Source organism: Atractosteus spatula, chromosome 3 (assembly GCF_055471065.1).
Source record: "Atractosteus spatula isolate fAtrSpa1 chromosome 3, fAtrSpa1.hap1, whole genome shotgun sequence".
NCBI lineage: Eukaryota > Metazoa > Chordata > Actinopteri > Semionotiformes > Lepisosteidae > Atractosteus > Atractosteus spatula.
In genome coordinates, this window is record NC_142708.1 from 49,641,291 (window position 1) to 49,656,885 (window position 15,595).

General features: G+C 36.3%; 1 protein-coding gene across 3 annotated transcripts in view; it reads left to right on the forward strand.

The window, feature by feature from the left end:
- The window catches only part of nrg1 (neuregulin 1), a 246,375-nt gene that overhangs the window by 164,454 nt on the left and 66,326 nt on the right, over positions 1-15,595 (forward strand). For all 3 annotated transcript variants that reach the window (XM_088911737.1, XM_088911738.1, XM_088911736.1), the window contains exons 2-3: positions 11,022-11,196; positions 11,756-11,877. In XM_088911737.1, the coding sequence (XP_088767863.1) occupies positions 11,022-11,196; positions 11,756-11,877 (297 nt within the window). The remainder of the gene's footprint in view (positions 1-11,021; positions 11,197-11,755; positions 11,878-15,595) is intronic.

Here is a 15,595-nt window from a genome sequence, read left to right on the forward strand (position 1 = left end):
ACAATTACAACAGCTCGGCTTTAATAGTGCATGAGGTTTTGACAGAAACATAATTTGCATAATTATGTATGTTGTCTTTGCATGTAGCTTGGTGATATTTTTCCAGCAAATTGGTGTACCCTATAAATTATTAACGAAGTTGCAATTTTGCTGTGTGGTAATGCTTTTATATGTTATATATAGTAGCTGAAAAACAAAAGTTTTTTTGTTTTTGCTTTTAGTTCCTTGCTTAAAGCAGTTTAGAGCTGTCATGCTGTCTTAACAATAAACAAAGATGTGTTACATATTCAGAACTTATAGACAAAACTGCCCATTGATTTATCTTTATTTCTTCTCTTATAATAAAATCTCCAATAATTTGAGTTAGCAACTGGTTAGAAAATACAAGGTTGTCTTCTTTCCTTGCTTTTGAGTGGGCACGTGTTGTAAGGTAATGTGGCTGCTTGTTTAACATGATAACGTGATTTGTTATTTCAATCAGTTTTATACATTTATTGATTTTGCACATTACGTCAAACATGCTTTCTCTATAGGAACAAGTAAAGTTTATTCCATGCTAAAATGAGAAGAAAAACACAACGTTTCGGCCATGGAGCCTTCTTCAGGTGGATTTCTTCGGATACCCAAAGAAGGCTCCACAGCCGAAACGTTGTGTTTCTTTTCTTCTCTTTTCAGCATGGAATAAACCTTTACTTGTTCCTCTGTAGCCTATGCATGCTGACGCAGCTCCCTACTTGAAAGGTTTTCTATATGTATTATTAATAGAACCTACCCTTACCAGTGAGGTCCTAAGGGCCCGCATATACGAAAACAAACAATGGCCATGAGTAGTAAAGTCCATGGAGACTTTAGTGTTTACTGTTGAAGTCCAAGCAAATACAAACCAAAGAAAAGCCCTCAAATAAGCTCCCAACCCCCTCTAGCACTGTGCGCGACTTTTAAATATCAAACAAAGCTTAATTAAGCCCATGTGAGAATATTAATTTATAAACTCTTTACCAATTGACTAATAATTACATACAAATCACCTCTATTGTGGCTATTTACAAGTAATCTAGAAACCCTGTAGCAGCCTCTAGTGGCAGGTTAGCTGCAATTATATCCCTTTTTCCATGTGGCCCCAGCTATATTTCCTGTTTTATACATCCATCAAATCTTTAACCTCTTTATTAAATACAGTGTTGCAGAGGACCAGGAGCCTATTTTGGCAAGCAACAGACACAAGGCAGGATACACCCTGGTTGGGTCACCAGGCCACAGCAAGGCAGACACAGATACAAACATAGTCACACAAGGGCCAATTTTCCCAGAAGCCAGTTAGCCTACCAGTTTGTCTTTGAATTGTGCGAGGAAACCAGAGCTCCCAGAGGAAACCCACACGAACATAGGGAGAACATAAAATCTCTATGCTGATAGCACCCCAGGTCCGAATTGAACCAAGAGCCACAGCATTGCGAGGCTGCAATGCTAACCACTGTGCCACCATGCAGCCCTTCTTACTTTATATATTTCAAAAATATTACAGGATGATATGAGCAAACTTGAATGACCATGGAGCTCTAAAATAAATTTTTGTTTAGTCTTTGTTTTTTACTAACTCAAGGCAATGTATGTTGATTGATCAAATGTGCAATCCCTCTGTACTCTTCAAACTTTTGTTTACTGAAAGCAAAGGATGCTGAGTTGTACTTAAGATCCAGCTGGCTGCAATTCATACATTGCTTTGCAGAGATGCTCCATAATCTTGTTTTAATCCCCAGAACAAGTCTTTTTTTATTGGTTCGTCTCTATCCACAACAACAGTTCCCAGAGCAAATGATAAAATCAATACACAGCCTGGGGCTTAAGAGAAGCTGAAGATTCTCGGACAAGGGGGTTGATTGTGGAGATCAAGATTTTGTGGCAATGTGGCTGAGACGTACTTTTATTTAAGTCAAATAACTGCAATTACCCCTTGATAATATCCATAGACAGGTATTAAATTTCTCATTACCTAAATTTGAAAACAAATAAAATACTTAACTTGCCCGAAAGATGAAAACAATTTAGCTTTATTGTTTAAAACATTGTGGAAGATCAGGCGTTTCAGTCGGAAATATTTTTATTTTATTAGAGATAAATACTTGTCAAATCTTGTGCTTAATACAACTGGTCACAGCACTTGAGCAAGTAAACATTCAAGTATTTACTAACAAGGCACTTAATATAAGTATTTCGGACTTATTAAAATTGTTACCAATATTTATTCAAAACATGACATGAAATAGCATTAAACTAAAAGTCATTTAGAAGTTAATATAGCCCAACTGCCAATCTAACACATGCGAGCACATATACAGTAAGTCTGATTATTCTCTATTATGTGTTCTGTAATATTAATTCAGTCTTAACAGCTGATTAATGACGGAAGTAATATGATAAAACAAGCACTGAATGACTGATGAATGGAATTTGGTGTTATTTAATGTATTTGCAGATGAAAGCTGATGTAAACAAGAAAGTAGGAAATGCAGATTACAGTGATTTGATTGAAGCTGAGGGTCAGAATGTACAAGTGTCACACGTCACACGTCACACATCGATGATTGCCAGTGATTGTTCCCCTCTGTGATGTCCGTCTGTAACTACTTCGCTCAGCTGTAGTGAAGAGCTGTAAGTCAAGGCCAGGGCCCCCGTGTGCATGGCAGGATAAAGCTAAAGTTCTATTGTAAACTGCCCTACCAAAATATAAAAGAATAGTACAGTATGTATCCAAGCAGGGGCTCATCCTATTTATAGCAGAGGGAACAGGAGTTACAAGGCAATTTTATAAGGGTAATAGATAATTCTAGTCCAATAAACACTCAGAGAGATATTGTTCACGCCTTCCAAAACCCTGCTGTGAATGGAAGTTTGAATCTTCCGGGACATATGCCTACCTTTTTTGAACAGAATGTACTAGGAAAACAAGAAGACTCATTTGAATCCAGATTAATATGTATTTTGTTCATAATCAATTACCTTAGTAGTCACAATATAGTTTCAATTGCTTTCTTGATGTCTACATGAAGGTTGTTGTTTTTTTAAGAAAACGGCATTAGATCATGGAATTTCTTGCTAACAACACAGGCATGGAATGGAATGTGGATTTTGATCCGTGTTAATTTGTGGTGTGAAAAACACATAGGAAATCCCCAAAGGGAGCTATACCATGACATTGTTAAACAGCTGGATGGCCAGACTGGGGTCTTTGGCATCCCAGTCCTGAGAAAACAAAAGGTCGGGAGCAGAATAAAGTTATTTATTTGCCATAGTAACACTTTTATGACCTCATGGTAGATTTCAGGCAAACCTTTATAAAAATAGACACGCATTGTGTCATCTGTAATGTCTGTGTAGTAACTTAGACCATGGAAAAAGAAACTGAACATAATTGAAATGATGGAAATGTAGTTGATTAGTGAACTTTCTTTGTAAATATTTTTGAAAGTCATTTCTAGAAAGAAAACTATGTGTAAGTATATTTCTATAAAGTATTGTGGCATAAAGCCACAATTTTAAAACGGTTCTAAAAAATCCTTCTGTTCTATACACTTGTTTTTTTTTCAGATTTGTCTGACAGTAATTAAATTTATTGAATTAATCGTTGTCGAATTTGGTTTGGAATAGGATTTTCTGAAAAGAAAGATTTTTCATAGTGACTTCTTAGGATGTTTCCTAAGTTCATTGCTGCAGGGTGAAATGAGTAAAAACAGTAAATGATAACCTTTAACATTTTACGTTGGTATCGGAACAATGTAGGTCCATGTCTCATGTTCATAATAATTTAAACATTTCTAATTTTTTATTAATACTATCAAGTATCTTTCTCAGATGTTATGAAAATATATCCTCTTACATGTACAGTACCTGTTTGCTCAGATTAAAATTTTAATGCACATGATTAACGCAGAGATTGTAATCATAAATGTGTGCACAGCAAAAACTGAAAAGCAAATTCATCAAATATAGATTTACTGCAATGCAAGGTCTTGTATTATGCCCTCAAAAATGAAAAATGTCACACTGTACTATCTGCTCTTAACTAATTTTAATCTGTGGATTTTGATCAGATCTAAAAATCAATTCAAAGATTTCTAGGAATTATGGTTCAAACAGTTCAGTCTTCCCAGGCTACCCAGCTCATATAAAGGAAAAAAACAGGATGTAACATATTTAATGTTTTACAAATATATTATAATGTAATCAATTTCTTTCAAAACTAAAAAAGTCAGTAACTAATATATTTTAAGTGAGTGTTCTAAACAGTCCACCTCCTCCACTCCCCATTTTAGTATGATGTAATAAATGTGATTAAAGGGAAATTAACCAACATGCTTATGATTTCCTATACTTGGAATAATGCTTAACAGACAAAGCATTTAATAAGGCCACGCTTAAATGTTGAAATAAATAGCAGATCAGACAAGGAGTCCAGTCTTGATAAAAATCGGCTACACTTGTTTAAGTTGCACACGTGCAGTAGTACCAAGGCATTGTCAATATCTGATCTATGGGGGACATGAACAGCACGTAGTCAGATAAAATGCTGTCACATGAACACACGTAACAGCTTTATGGGGGCTAGCACAAGGGAAGACAGGTTCTCATTTTATTAAAGTGGAAGAGGCAGCTGCAGAGGAGTGTACTACTGTTTTTGGTTGTTTTTGCTGAGTCACCTTTTAAACTCAAAACCCTACTAGAAGGCTTCATGTGTAACTGTAATTATAGGAAATCGTTACATAATCCTATGAATTCAGGCATAAGTTCAAGGAACTTAGAAAAAATGAATTGAGTTCAGAAACTTGTTAAAGAAGGTAGAATGTTGTTTTTAAGGAAATATTTGTTTCCCAAATGTATACTTTGTTAGAATTTACCTTCTGGGAGTGGTGAAGCCAGCCTCAGGGTAAAACAATATTATGGGCTTGTTCAGAGTGGAGATATTCATTTGGTGATGACTCACTCGGTCACTGAATGAATAAGCCTGCACACAGGACTCCTGCAGTAAATAAGAATGCGTTCTAGTTTTGAGCTCTTCTAGATCCAGGTTTTCCCTCATAAAATGTAACAAAAATAATGCCTTGAAGTTTTTCGGCATTGTTGGGACGTGTCCTCCTTTGTTTTTAATCTGGTGGTTCAGTACATTTTCTCTTCATCATTTGCAGTGTCCGTTTTTCCATCTACCCACGAGGATGGGGTCAGGGAGTCAGATCATGCTGCGTGCAGTTGAGTTAGACATGGGCTTGAGGTGCTTGACTGACTTGACTGTTACTCACCATTGTTGTTGTGTTGTGTTGTGTTATGCATTCCGTGCTCTTGCTGCCAGGCTTCCAGCTCATACTTCTGTCTCTTTTTTTTTTAGGAAAAGTTAGAAATGAAAGGAAAATAAATGGGGATGAATGGGTAAAAAAAGGTTATGAACGTGTAGTTATTGTTTTTTATTGATTTTTTTTTAATTTGTCAGTTATTGACATCGGCAAAATATGATTTCTGTGTTCCATGTTCCATTATTGAGATCAGACTTAGAAGTTAAACAGGCTGAGTAATTTGCATGCAAATATCTCTTTTCCTTTGAGATATGCAAATGTTTCACACACTTTCCGTACCTGAAAGCAGCTTGCACACACGCATGCACGTTTCATGGCCACATTTCTATCTGCAGCAGCACGTGATCTTAACAGCTCTGCATTTTTCCCCCCTTTTCCCATGGCATGCAACAAAGCATTTCTTCTGGCTCATTGCATCGGAGTAGATTCAAATTATCATCTGGGAATATGAGCAGGTTCAGCGCCATTTAAAAACAGAATGTGGTGGCGTTTTTTTTAAAGAAGTCCTAATAAGACCTGCATTCAGTCTTATGGGGTCAAATCTCTAAATAGTAATTATGCGTGTACAGTTTGGACAGGTCAAGCCGTTGGTCATTGAAGTACAGCATTGAAGTAAACCATTGAGACCATGAAGAATATTGACTGGTGTGTCAATGTCCTTCATTATGCATTTCAGTCTACTGTTGCACAACTGATGTTCAAAATGTTTAATGTTTAGTATGCTTTAGATTATTTCATATTTTGTTCTCTAAATTTACACTGTCCATCATAAGATAAAGTTTATCACTTGAACAGACATCAACTTAATTACAAAAATATGTATACATTCACTGATGACCAGTATGTGATGTAAGGAAGTATATAAGAAAAGTGTGGTACTGTACATACAGTATCTTCATTCTTTCGGCAAATAGTATGCAATTCTGTTTGAAAGTTTTCTGGCTTGTGCTTTCTAAAATTGTTTTAATTTTTTTCTCCTCCCAGTGGATATATAATACTAGTAACAATTTTGATTATAGTGAAATTTATTTTTTTTTCAGAAGGGCAAATATATTTGTGACACGACAGTACAAAGGCAGAATTATACTTGCGAGCTCTGGAATTTCTTGATCGAAAGCCACTGCTTATCTGATAAAATATTTGCAAGACTGAGGGTTTGGGTTAGGGCTTGGCTTTATTCTCCAGCGGTTTCATTAAGAATGAAAGCAGCAGCTGTGACTAAGGAAATGCTCCATTACAAACAAAAGGAAAATATGAATGTAAAGGTACTTGATTTCAGTGGGAAACCCAGTGTTTCCCTTCAAGGTTGGCCAGTTCAAGTAAGTGCCAAGACCCAGAGCCACCTGTGTAATTAAAGAGCTCCCTGTTAATGGAAGAGTGAATTGCGGTTAGCTCTGACATCACAGGTGTATTTTTGCCAGGTTTCTGCTTGTCAGTGTAACTCATTCATGCCTGCGATCAGAAGTGTGCCTTACCAGTTTCTCTTTAAAAAATTGTTTTGGAATTTACCCAGATTAAAAATATGGAAATTCAGAACTATAAAAAATACTTAAAGTACTTACTGTATGCATGCAGAAGGAAACTGTCAAAACCAGAAACCATTGAATTGTTCCTGATTTTGAGTGTTATCTCCTCTCAGTGCCTGATTAAAAACTCACTCTTGCAGGTGTTACACTCTGCAGTATCTGACTGCATTTCCTTGAAATGTTTTAAATTCCAGGTATTCCAAACTACCACATTGAACCTACCAGTCAAATGCTGTGTAGATCAGGGAAGGCTTAAGAATGCAATGACTCAAGAAAGGTTACAATCAAGAGGGGGTAATTCTATCACAGTGCTTGTTTGGTTGCTACTTCCAGGACTAATCTTTCACAAATAATTGATATAGTCCATTTAGGTCATTTCTAGAAAAACATGAGTAGATTGTTTTTTATGACATTGTATTAACCAGATGTGATGTTGAAGTCACTGTACGTGCTAGGTAATATAAGCAGTTACTGGTCTCTTTATCCTTCAATTCCTGTAGCTTATCTTTTTATACAGCTTTATTAACAAATCAGGCTTCAGTGAGCAAAGTTTGGATACCAAGGCTGTCAGTGCTAAATAGCTTGGTTTTCACTGCAAAATACACCTGTTACCCCCCTTGCTAATCTTCTTATTCTCTAATTCTAATTCTCTTTCAATTGACACGTCAGCTATTTCTTGTTCAAGTTGTGCATCATTCATTTGGTGAGGTTATTAGCATTAATTTATAATATGCTGTATGTTGTCACAGTAAAATATTCATATTACGTTGTGACTGCACACAGATGGTTTTTAGGTGAGAGATGGGGAACGAAGGAGAGACGATGGCGCAAATAATTCTGAATTCTGAGTCATGTGTAATTAGAGCAACAAGGTATTTAAATGTAATCCACAACAATCATCTCATAATCATTTTCAAGTCACGGGGAAGAAAGTTAAGCCTTTTGGGGTAGCAACACGTAGAAAGTAAACAGCCCGACAGATAGATACACCGCAGTTTTCACAAGTGGAGACACTTCTGTGATGTAAGCACGCTGCCGCACAACTTGTGGGTAGCAGGGGGCTTTTTGTCTGGGACAGCCGTTACCCCTGGCAGCTGTTGTGAGGACCATGAATCAGACCTGATGCCTGGTGTCCCATTTCACGTTATTTCTTTGAATTGACATAGCTCACATTTTTTGTTGCCTCCTCATTAACATTTGGACCACCGTGGGCGGATTAAGAACAGTACTGGCTCTGTTATCAAAGGCTATCGAACACCCATCATATAAAAAAGTTTGAGTTACCCCCCCCACCCCTCCACCCCCTACTATTTGGTTTCCTTTGGCAATGTTGGGTTACTAAAACAGTATATGTGTTTTGATTGTGGATTAATTCTTCTGACCAAAGCCTCTCGACATATTAAGATGTAAAAACAATGAATATAGATTCAACACATCAGTACATTCAACAATTAGTACATATCATGGTTATGCTCTTCTAATGTTGTACATTTATTTCATTTGCAATGTGGAAGTTAGGCATTTTACCTGAAATGGCTTTTCTGGTGCCTTTGAACTGACATTGAAAGCCTGAGGCTGTAAGTTACTTCTCATGTAAAATGCAAGGAAAACTGAGCTTTTAAAAGCAATGTATTAACTACTTCAAAACTGGATTGTCTGCATGATTACTAAAAAAACATTTGTGAGTCCTGTTGTGAATGAAAAATAATTCTTATTTCAAACGTCAGGTATAACATACCTGTATATAAAGTACATATGTCTGCTTTTGTTGTAGACTGAAATATACAGTAGCTGCACCTTTGTGTATATGCTGTACATTTAAAAAATCAAGAATATTACCCTCCCCCAAAAAAACAGAAAAGCAAGTTATTTCCCAGAAGACTGCAATGCCATTTGTTTTGATGCAAGAAGTACAATTAATGTAGCAGACTTTGCCTGATCTTGACTAGACTTAATAAATCTGTGCATTAATTATGCTTGTGTCACTGTTTCCAGGGTCAACAGCTGTGATGGTGACACATTTAATTAGGCAGATGTGTGTATATAAGCTCCTTATAAAGCATCAGTGCTGAAGATAGGAAGATCTCATCTTTTATAATAATTCAAAATTAGACTGTGTCATTCTTCCAAATAAAGCAGACAGACACATTAATTCAGGTCATTGCAGTTAGTAATCACATTATTTGGGTCCATCTTTTGGATTTTTGTATTGTGACTCTTTACTATTTCTTCTTTCCTTGCATTTCATGCTGGAAGCTAAATCTTATTATTTGTTTTTGTTTGCTGTAATTTTCTCTTTTTGTGACACAGTGAATTTAAAGCAGAAAAATATGTGATCTTTCATATTATACCTAGGTAATTCTGTCTTTTATTGTAGTTCACAAGCTTCTTAAAATGTAAGTTTTATGAGAGTGCTGTGAAAGCTACCATTATACAATAATCAGCAAAAAAAGTCTCAATTTTTTCCAGACAGTCTCGCTTTTGGAAAACGTTTGTGAATTTTGACTTTCTATTTCTAACTCGCTCATGGTCTGAGTTTGCGTTATTTTAGTTTGACTAAAAAATAAATGCTTCCAAGATGTGGAAAATTAGTATTTATGGATATTTTAAACATAGGTTAAAGATTCATCTAGTTCCAAATACAACAGGGATTGTGTATTCTTTGAAAGGTTGCTAGCTGTACAAGCAGCTACATTTCAGTCATTTCCTCTTAGACTACCTAGCAAAGTTTCTCTCTAAATGTCTCTTTGAGGGTTTGAATAAAAATAGTGATTGTCTGTTAGTACTAATATTATGTCTTGATTTTGCTGGAGATCATAGTTTTTAGGTAAAATTGGATAAAAGAACTAGGATGAACTATTTTTAGTTAATCCTTTGGATATTTTGGAGGTATTTAATGACACTTGGATTTGTTTTTTTTTATTAAGTAGTGTACATCTGTTATTAGATTAGTATTCTTTATTCTTTATTTCATTTTTGTATTCTTGTACAGGACCTATTTTTAAGAGGCAGAATTGTATTTGGGAACCATTCTGGGTGTACTCTACTACTCTTGATGACTTTTTCTCATGAGAGTTGTGCAATAAATGGGATTTTCTGAAAAAGAAAGTTGTTGGCATGAATTTCACAACAGATTACAGTATTACATGGGCTGTGTTCCAGTACGTGGGCACTCACAGGAATGCTGTTTGTACATGTTGGAAAACTTTGACTCACTCTCTCACCTCACCTATTTTACCATCTAATTGTTAAACTCACATAGTTAAGTGTTCAGTTCCTCCGTGACAGGAACCTGACATTTCAGATTAGAGGGTTGAATAGTATAACCATCTAAATAGTACAGGTGAGAATAATAACCTGCAAAACAGATAATTCAATCACATTTCTGTGTTAATAAACATCTAAGGAAAAAAAATAAGACCATTTCTCAAGAATTCCAGTTTTCCTTTTACTAACATTGACTAAAGAGTATCATCTCATTGGAAGAAAAAGTATTAGATGAAAATTTGAAACAGCATTTTATCCTGTTATTCTTTTTACTAAACTTTTGAGAGATGTTTTTTTAATGCCTTTCTTCAGACCCACAGAAAGCACCACGCTCCATTCAAACAGACCTCCCTCAGTCGGTGTCACTTCCACAGCGGGAACAGTGTTTTAAAAACATGGGAGGCTCAGTGGTTTTGTGGGAGTATGGAACAAACTGCCCAGCCATATTGTTGAATTTCCTGCTATGGCTTATTTTAAGAAAATGTCAAGAAATAGTTGGATGAGATTCTTGGATCAAATCACTTAAAAAGCCACCAAGCTGATGGTCTGATTGGTTTCCCCCTGGTTGCAAGTGTCCTATGTTCTGCACCACCTCAATACTCGAAATGTCTTGAAGAAAACAGATGCGAATGCTATGCATTTGCTGAGAGTGCTATCCTGTGAATGCACACCCTGAATGTCTCACAATAACTGGATGTCTTCATTTCGAATTCAATATTTACTTAGACCTTACAAGTGAAATGCTCTCTGAGGTACTGTATTTACGTGCCTTCTGTGCTAATAGCCTGAAAATGATCACGATCGAAGAAAAGATGGGCACATCCACACCATCTTGATCTTAAAGTTTGGACCTCATTATTTTGTGTGTTGTCTGTGTTTTCAGCCCCCCCGAAGCTGAAGGATGTGAAGAGTATGCAAGTGGAAGAGGGCAGGACAGCGTTATTGAAGTGCGAAGCCAGAGCAGGAAACCCAGCTCCCGACTTCAAGTGGTACAAAGACGGCAAAGTGCTGTCTGGGAAAAACAAGCCCAAAGGCATTCGTATCAAAAAAACGAAAAAGTGAGAGGAAAATAAATATGTGCTTTCTGTGTATGAGTTGCTCGAAGAAAACTTAAAAATGGTGAATTCTGACCAAAGCTGTTTAACTTACAATCTGCGCAACCTTGTGTGTTTCTGCTTAGTTTATTGACATGCTGATACCTTGGTATATATGAATATATACTGTATATGCTAATCCCTGCATGGAGTCGAGTAAAATCCATGGTTTTATTATTTCACTCTGAAAGAGGCTAGGTATATTTCCCCTCTTACATGAAAGAGGTTTTAAAGCTTCTGGCTGTCAATTTTCGTACAATTATTGTACCTGTCTTTGTTCTCACAGAGGCTTTTCAATGTAGAATTTAGTATTATTTGTTTTCTTTAATAATACAGATATATTAATGTTTTTTTTTCCTTTTAAAGTTTGATATGGTAGACATAAAAAATACATTTAAACTGTTTTACCACGAAAAAGGTTGGTTTGTAGCACTCACATTCAATGTGATTTAGCACTCCCATCAACTCTTCAGTACAGTATTGATCACTGAAGTGATATTTCCATTTTTACTGTCTCCTGCAGTAAGAAGGGCTCTGAGATTCGGATAAACAAAGCTGCGGAATCACATAGCGGGTCATACAGGTGTGAAGCCATCAATCAGCATGGAACATACAGTTCTACTGGCAACCTCACAGTCATCAAAGGTAGGACCATAAAGGGGGTTCTTTTTACAGCACAGTCTCATCAAGATGTACTGTATGTTTTTATAAGTGCACTAAATCCTGGATATGGTCTTTTGAGTTTTGAGTATTTCACTTCCTCTACAGTATTTGCTGTGCAGTGCTAATTCCATTCAAGAGCAGAAATTATGTGCCCTTCAAAAGTATTGGTATGGTCAAGTCATTTTGATTTACCATGAAGCAATTTCTATTTGTAATAATGAGATTAATGTGAATGTTAAGTACAGTATAATGTACTTCTATTTTGGAGGTAATACATACATCCATTTGATCATATGAAGAAACCCTACTTTGTGTTTAATCTAGTGATTTGAAGTGACCATAAGTATTGAGAAACATTCACTTTAAGTAGATTTTGGACTAGTAAAAGTCACTATTTGGTTTGGTTTTGCTTGAGGCTGACCTCACAAAATCATTTTAAATGTTTTGCTGCATCCACTTTGTGTTCCTGCTTATTCTTTTAGTATTCTGACTTGATATTGGCTTGGTCAGTCTAAGAGTTTCCACTTTCTTTCTCCCAATGAACGCCTTGATTATGTTAGGTGTATGTATTGAGTCATTGTCATGCTAATGGCAAAGTGCCGTCCTATAAGTATGAAAGCATTTTCTTCTTCATAAGCAGACAAAATGTTTTGGAAATGTCAGAATCCTTTCTGCTGCTGCCATCATCAGTTACATCATCAATAAAGATGAGTGAGCCAGTTCCAGAGGCAGCCATGCCTGCCCAGGCCAGGGCATTCTTCAGAGATGAGGTGATGTTCTTTGGAGCATCTGCAGTTCCTTTCTTTTCTCCACACTTGAACCTTTCCATCACTTTGGTCAAGTTTTTCTTGATCTCATCTGTCCATTAAGCTTTGTTCCCTACCTCCCCTGGCTCATCTTTGTACTTGTGCTGAGGAAATTCTGAACCACAGTGGAGGTAATATCATGGCCTGGACACGCATGACTGTGTCTGAATAACCCTGAATTAAAAACATGTATTTTATTTGCCGTTCATGTGAATTGCTTGATTGTAAATACAGATTGCTTGGCTGTCAGCTTGGCTTTGTTGCCCCATCTTTTAGAGGGAAAGGTATTCATCCATATCTTAATCATGTCAGTCTATGTTTCCATTGAGGGGTGTTATTGTTATTAGTACAGTATGTACTTAGATTCATTTTTCATTTGAATTCATTTTTGTCATTTTAAAGCTTGTTTTTGTTTTTGTATTTGCAGTTGTTGAAAGCAAGAAAAATACTAAGTAAGATTGCACATCTTTAAACATGACATTGCATTTTAATTTCTGATGTACCCAGTAGGAGTGACTGGAGATCATAACTTCACGGTGTGTTATCCCATCTCGCTTATTAGCCCAGTCATCCTCCTCAGGTTAGCATGGTATTGCTGCTGCATGCCCAGCATAACAGATACATATTTATCACTGACTCAGGATAATGAGGTGTGTTCTCAATAGTTTGGTGGACTCCCCTGACTGGAGTAGATTATGTTCACAGATTCCATGAATATAAGTTACTCTCTTTCAGCAGATAGAGAGCATCTTTTACTTTTTAAGCTTACAACATCCATTATTAGTAGTATTACTCGGTATGTGAAGTACGGTACATGTAGTATTAATAGCCGTAGTATACAATGATGTTTTGGCACTATAACAAACCTTCATGCCCCTGTGTAGTTTCTGTGCCCTAGAGATAGAAATATGAACAAGAATTGCATTATATCAGAGGATGTAGTTTCCAAAGACATCTATTTATTACATCTAATACATAGTAAACACTTTTCAGAAAATATAGGCTCCGGCTCCCCTGTGTCTGTATTGGGTAAAGTCATTAGACGATGGAGGGATGGATTTTCATTTTAATGCCATTTAATTAAAAAAATAAATAATAGTAAAATGAGTTAGAATTGCCCGTCTTGGAAAGATCTTTTTGAGGACTTCAATATTCCAGGTCTTTTCTTGGTTTTTACCATTGGATCATTTATTGTTCTGTTTGTGGCTTTCTGAGAATTCTGCTCATGTCTTTGCAAAATCAGATGTTATTAAACACGAAAGTGATAGAGTGAAACACTCAAACCATTAATATATCAGACAGGTAAATGCTTTTAGTCTGCTGGCCCTTGTCTCCTCCACTGTCTGTTCATAGTTTTGCAATAGTGCAGGAGTCATTGCTATTCAGGGCCGTTTAATCTGGATGCCTAATCACTTTTTTCAATTAGTGTATAGTACTCTTCTGAAATAGTGCCAAAGGAAAGTAGCTGTTTCATCCTTTCTCTTTCAGAACTGATCACAAAGCAAGGACAGGCCAGAGCCTAATAAAGCTAGGTGACCGACAGAGGCAGTCACTCATTGCCATTAAAATACTAGTTTTTCCCCCCATTTGTTAAGCCAACCATTATTCAGAAGACATTCAGGGACATAATTGAAAGCATTATTCTTTTGTCTCTTTTTAAATGAAATCCTTTTTGCAAGCTTACTTCAAACAAGACACTTTGATTGCACTACAGTAGTTTTATGTTAGTTTTTTTTAATTTGATTTGCAGTTTGAATAAATAAGGAGCTGGTTTGTCAATGGAATGGATTTGAATAAATGAATATTTATGTAGTGATGCCTTTCAGCTGGTCATGCATTTGGACATCAAGAATGTAGGATATCAAGAAAACAAGAAGACACAATTTTATTTTTTCAAGTTTCATTCCATTGTATTCCAGTTTCATTTCAGAATGATTTAAGTAATCAAATATCTTGTAGAGTAAGTTCTGCTTTATTTGGGATATGGGATACATGGGTTTCAAATACTGTACTTTGAGGATGCTGTGGAAAGTATTGGTTTTAAAGACTTGCTTGTTCTTTAAAGGGCTTCATGTTTAACTTTAAATTGCAAAACATAAGAGACCATCCTACTATAGTCCACAGTATTCGATAATTGAGAAAATAAGTTCTTTTTGGTGTGATACGTCTTTAAAAATGCAGATTTTTTTTATGTTTTCTCGGTTTTTGCATTCATTTTTTTCATGGCAGCCTTGGGTTAAGAAGGTGATTGACAATCCTCCCTGATGAGTGTAAGGATCATTAATTGGGATTATAATTGTAATAATCCATTTTAGGCTCCCGTCCTAACGCCTGACTCATGCCCTGCTGTTCAGGCAGTCTGTTGCCATTGTCGCATCTTTGAAAGAGTTGCAGAGTTTCACAACTGGGCTTCATCCTGCCGCTTTCTGGTCTTGCCCTGTGGGGTTCCTTGCTTGCACTACCAGCTGGATGGAGAAGAGGAAAAGTACAGAACTATTTCTTAGCTGTAACGGCACTTAGATTTTAAACGAATGACTATCCATTTGTTTAATTATAGGTGAGGATAAGGAAGACGAAAGAAAAAAAAAACGTTCAAGAAACCAGTGGCAAATAATATCTTTTTAAATAAAAATGGTATCATGTAATTTTAACAGTCATTCATATATAATGACCAACTAGTGGGTTGTACCTTCACAGGTGACACATACTGTAGCAACTTGAATGGAACTGGGGTATAAAATGAAGCAGCGACTCACTGGGAGAGAAAATTAGTCCTGTTCTTTATTATTCTCCTCATCATTCTGTGGCACACCCGGACACTTCGTTTATTACAAGTTATTTTTGTACTCCCAGAGAATTCTTGCTGTTTTCTTGAGCAGTTGCTCTGCACTTCG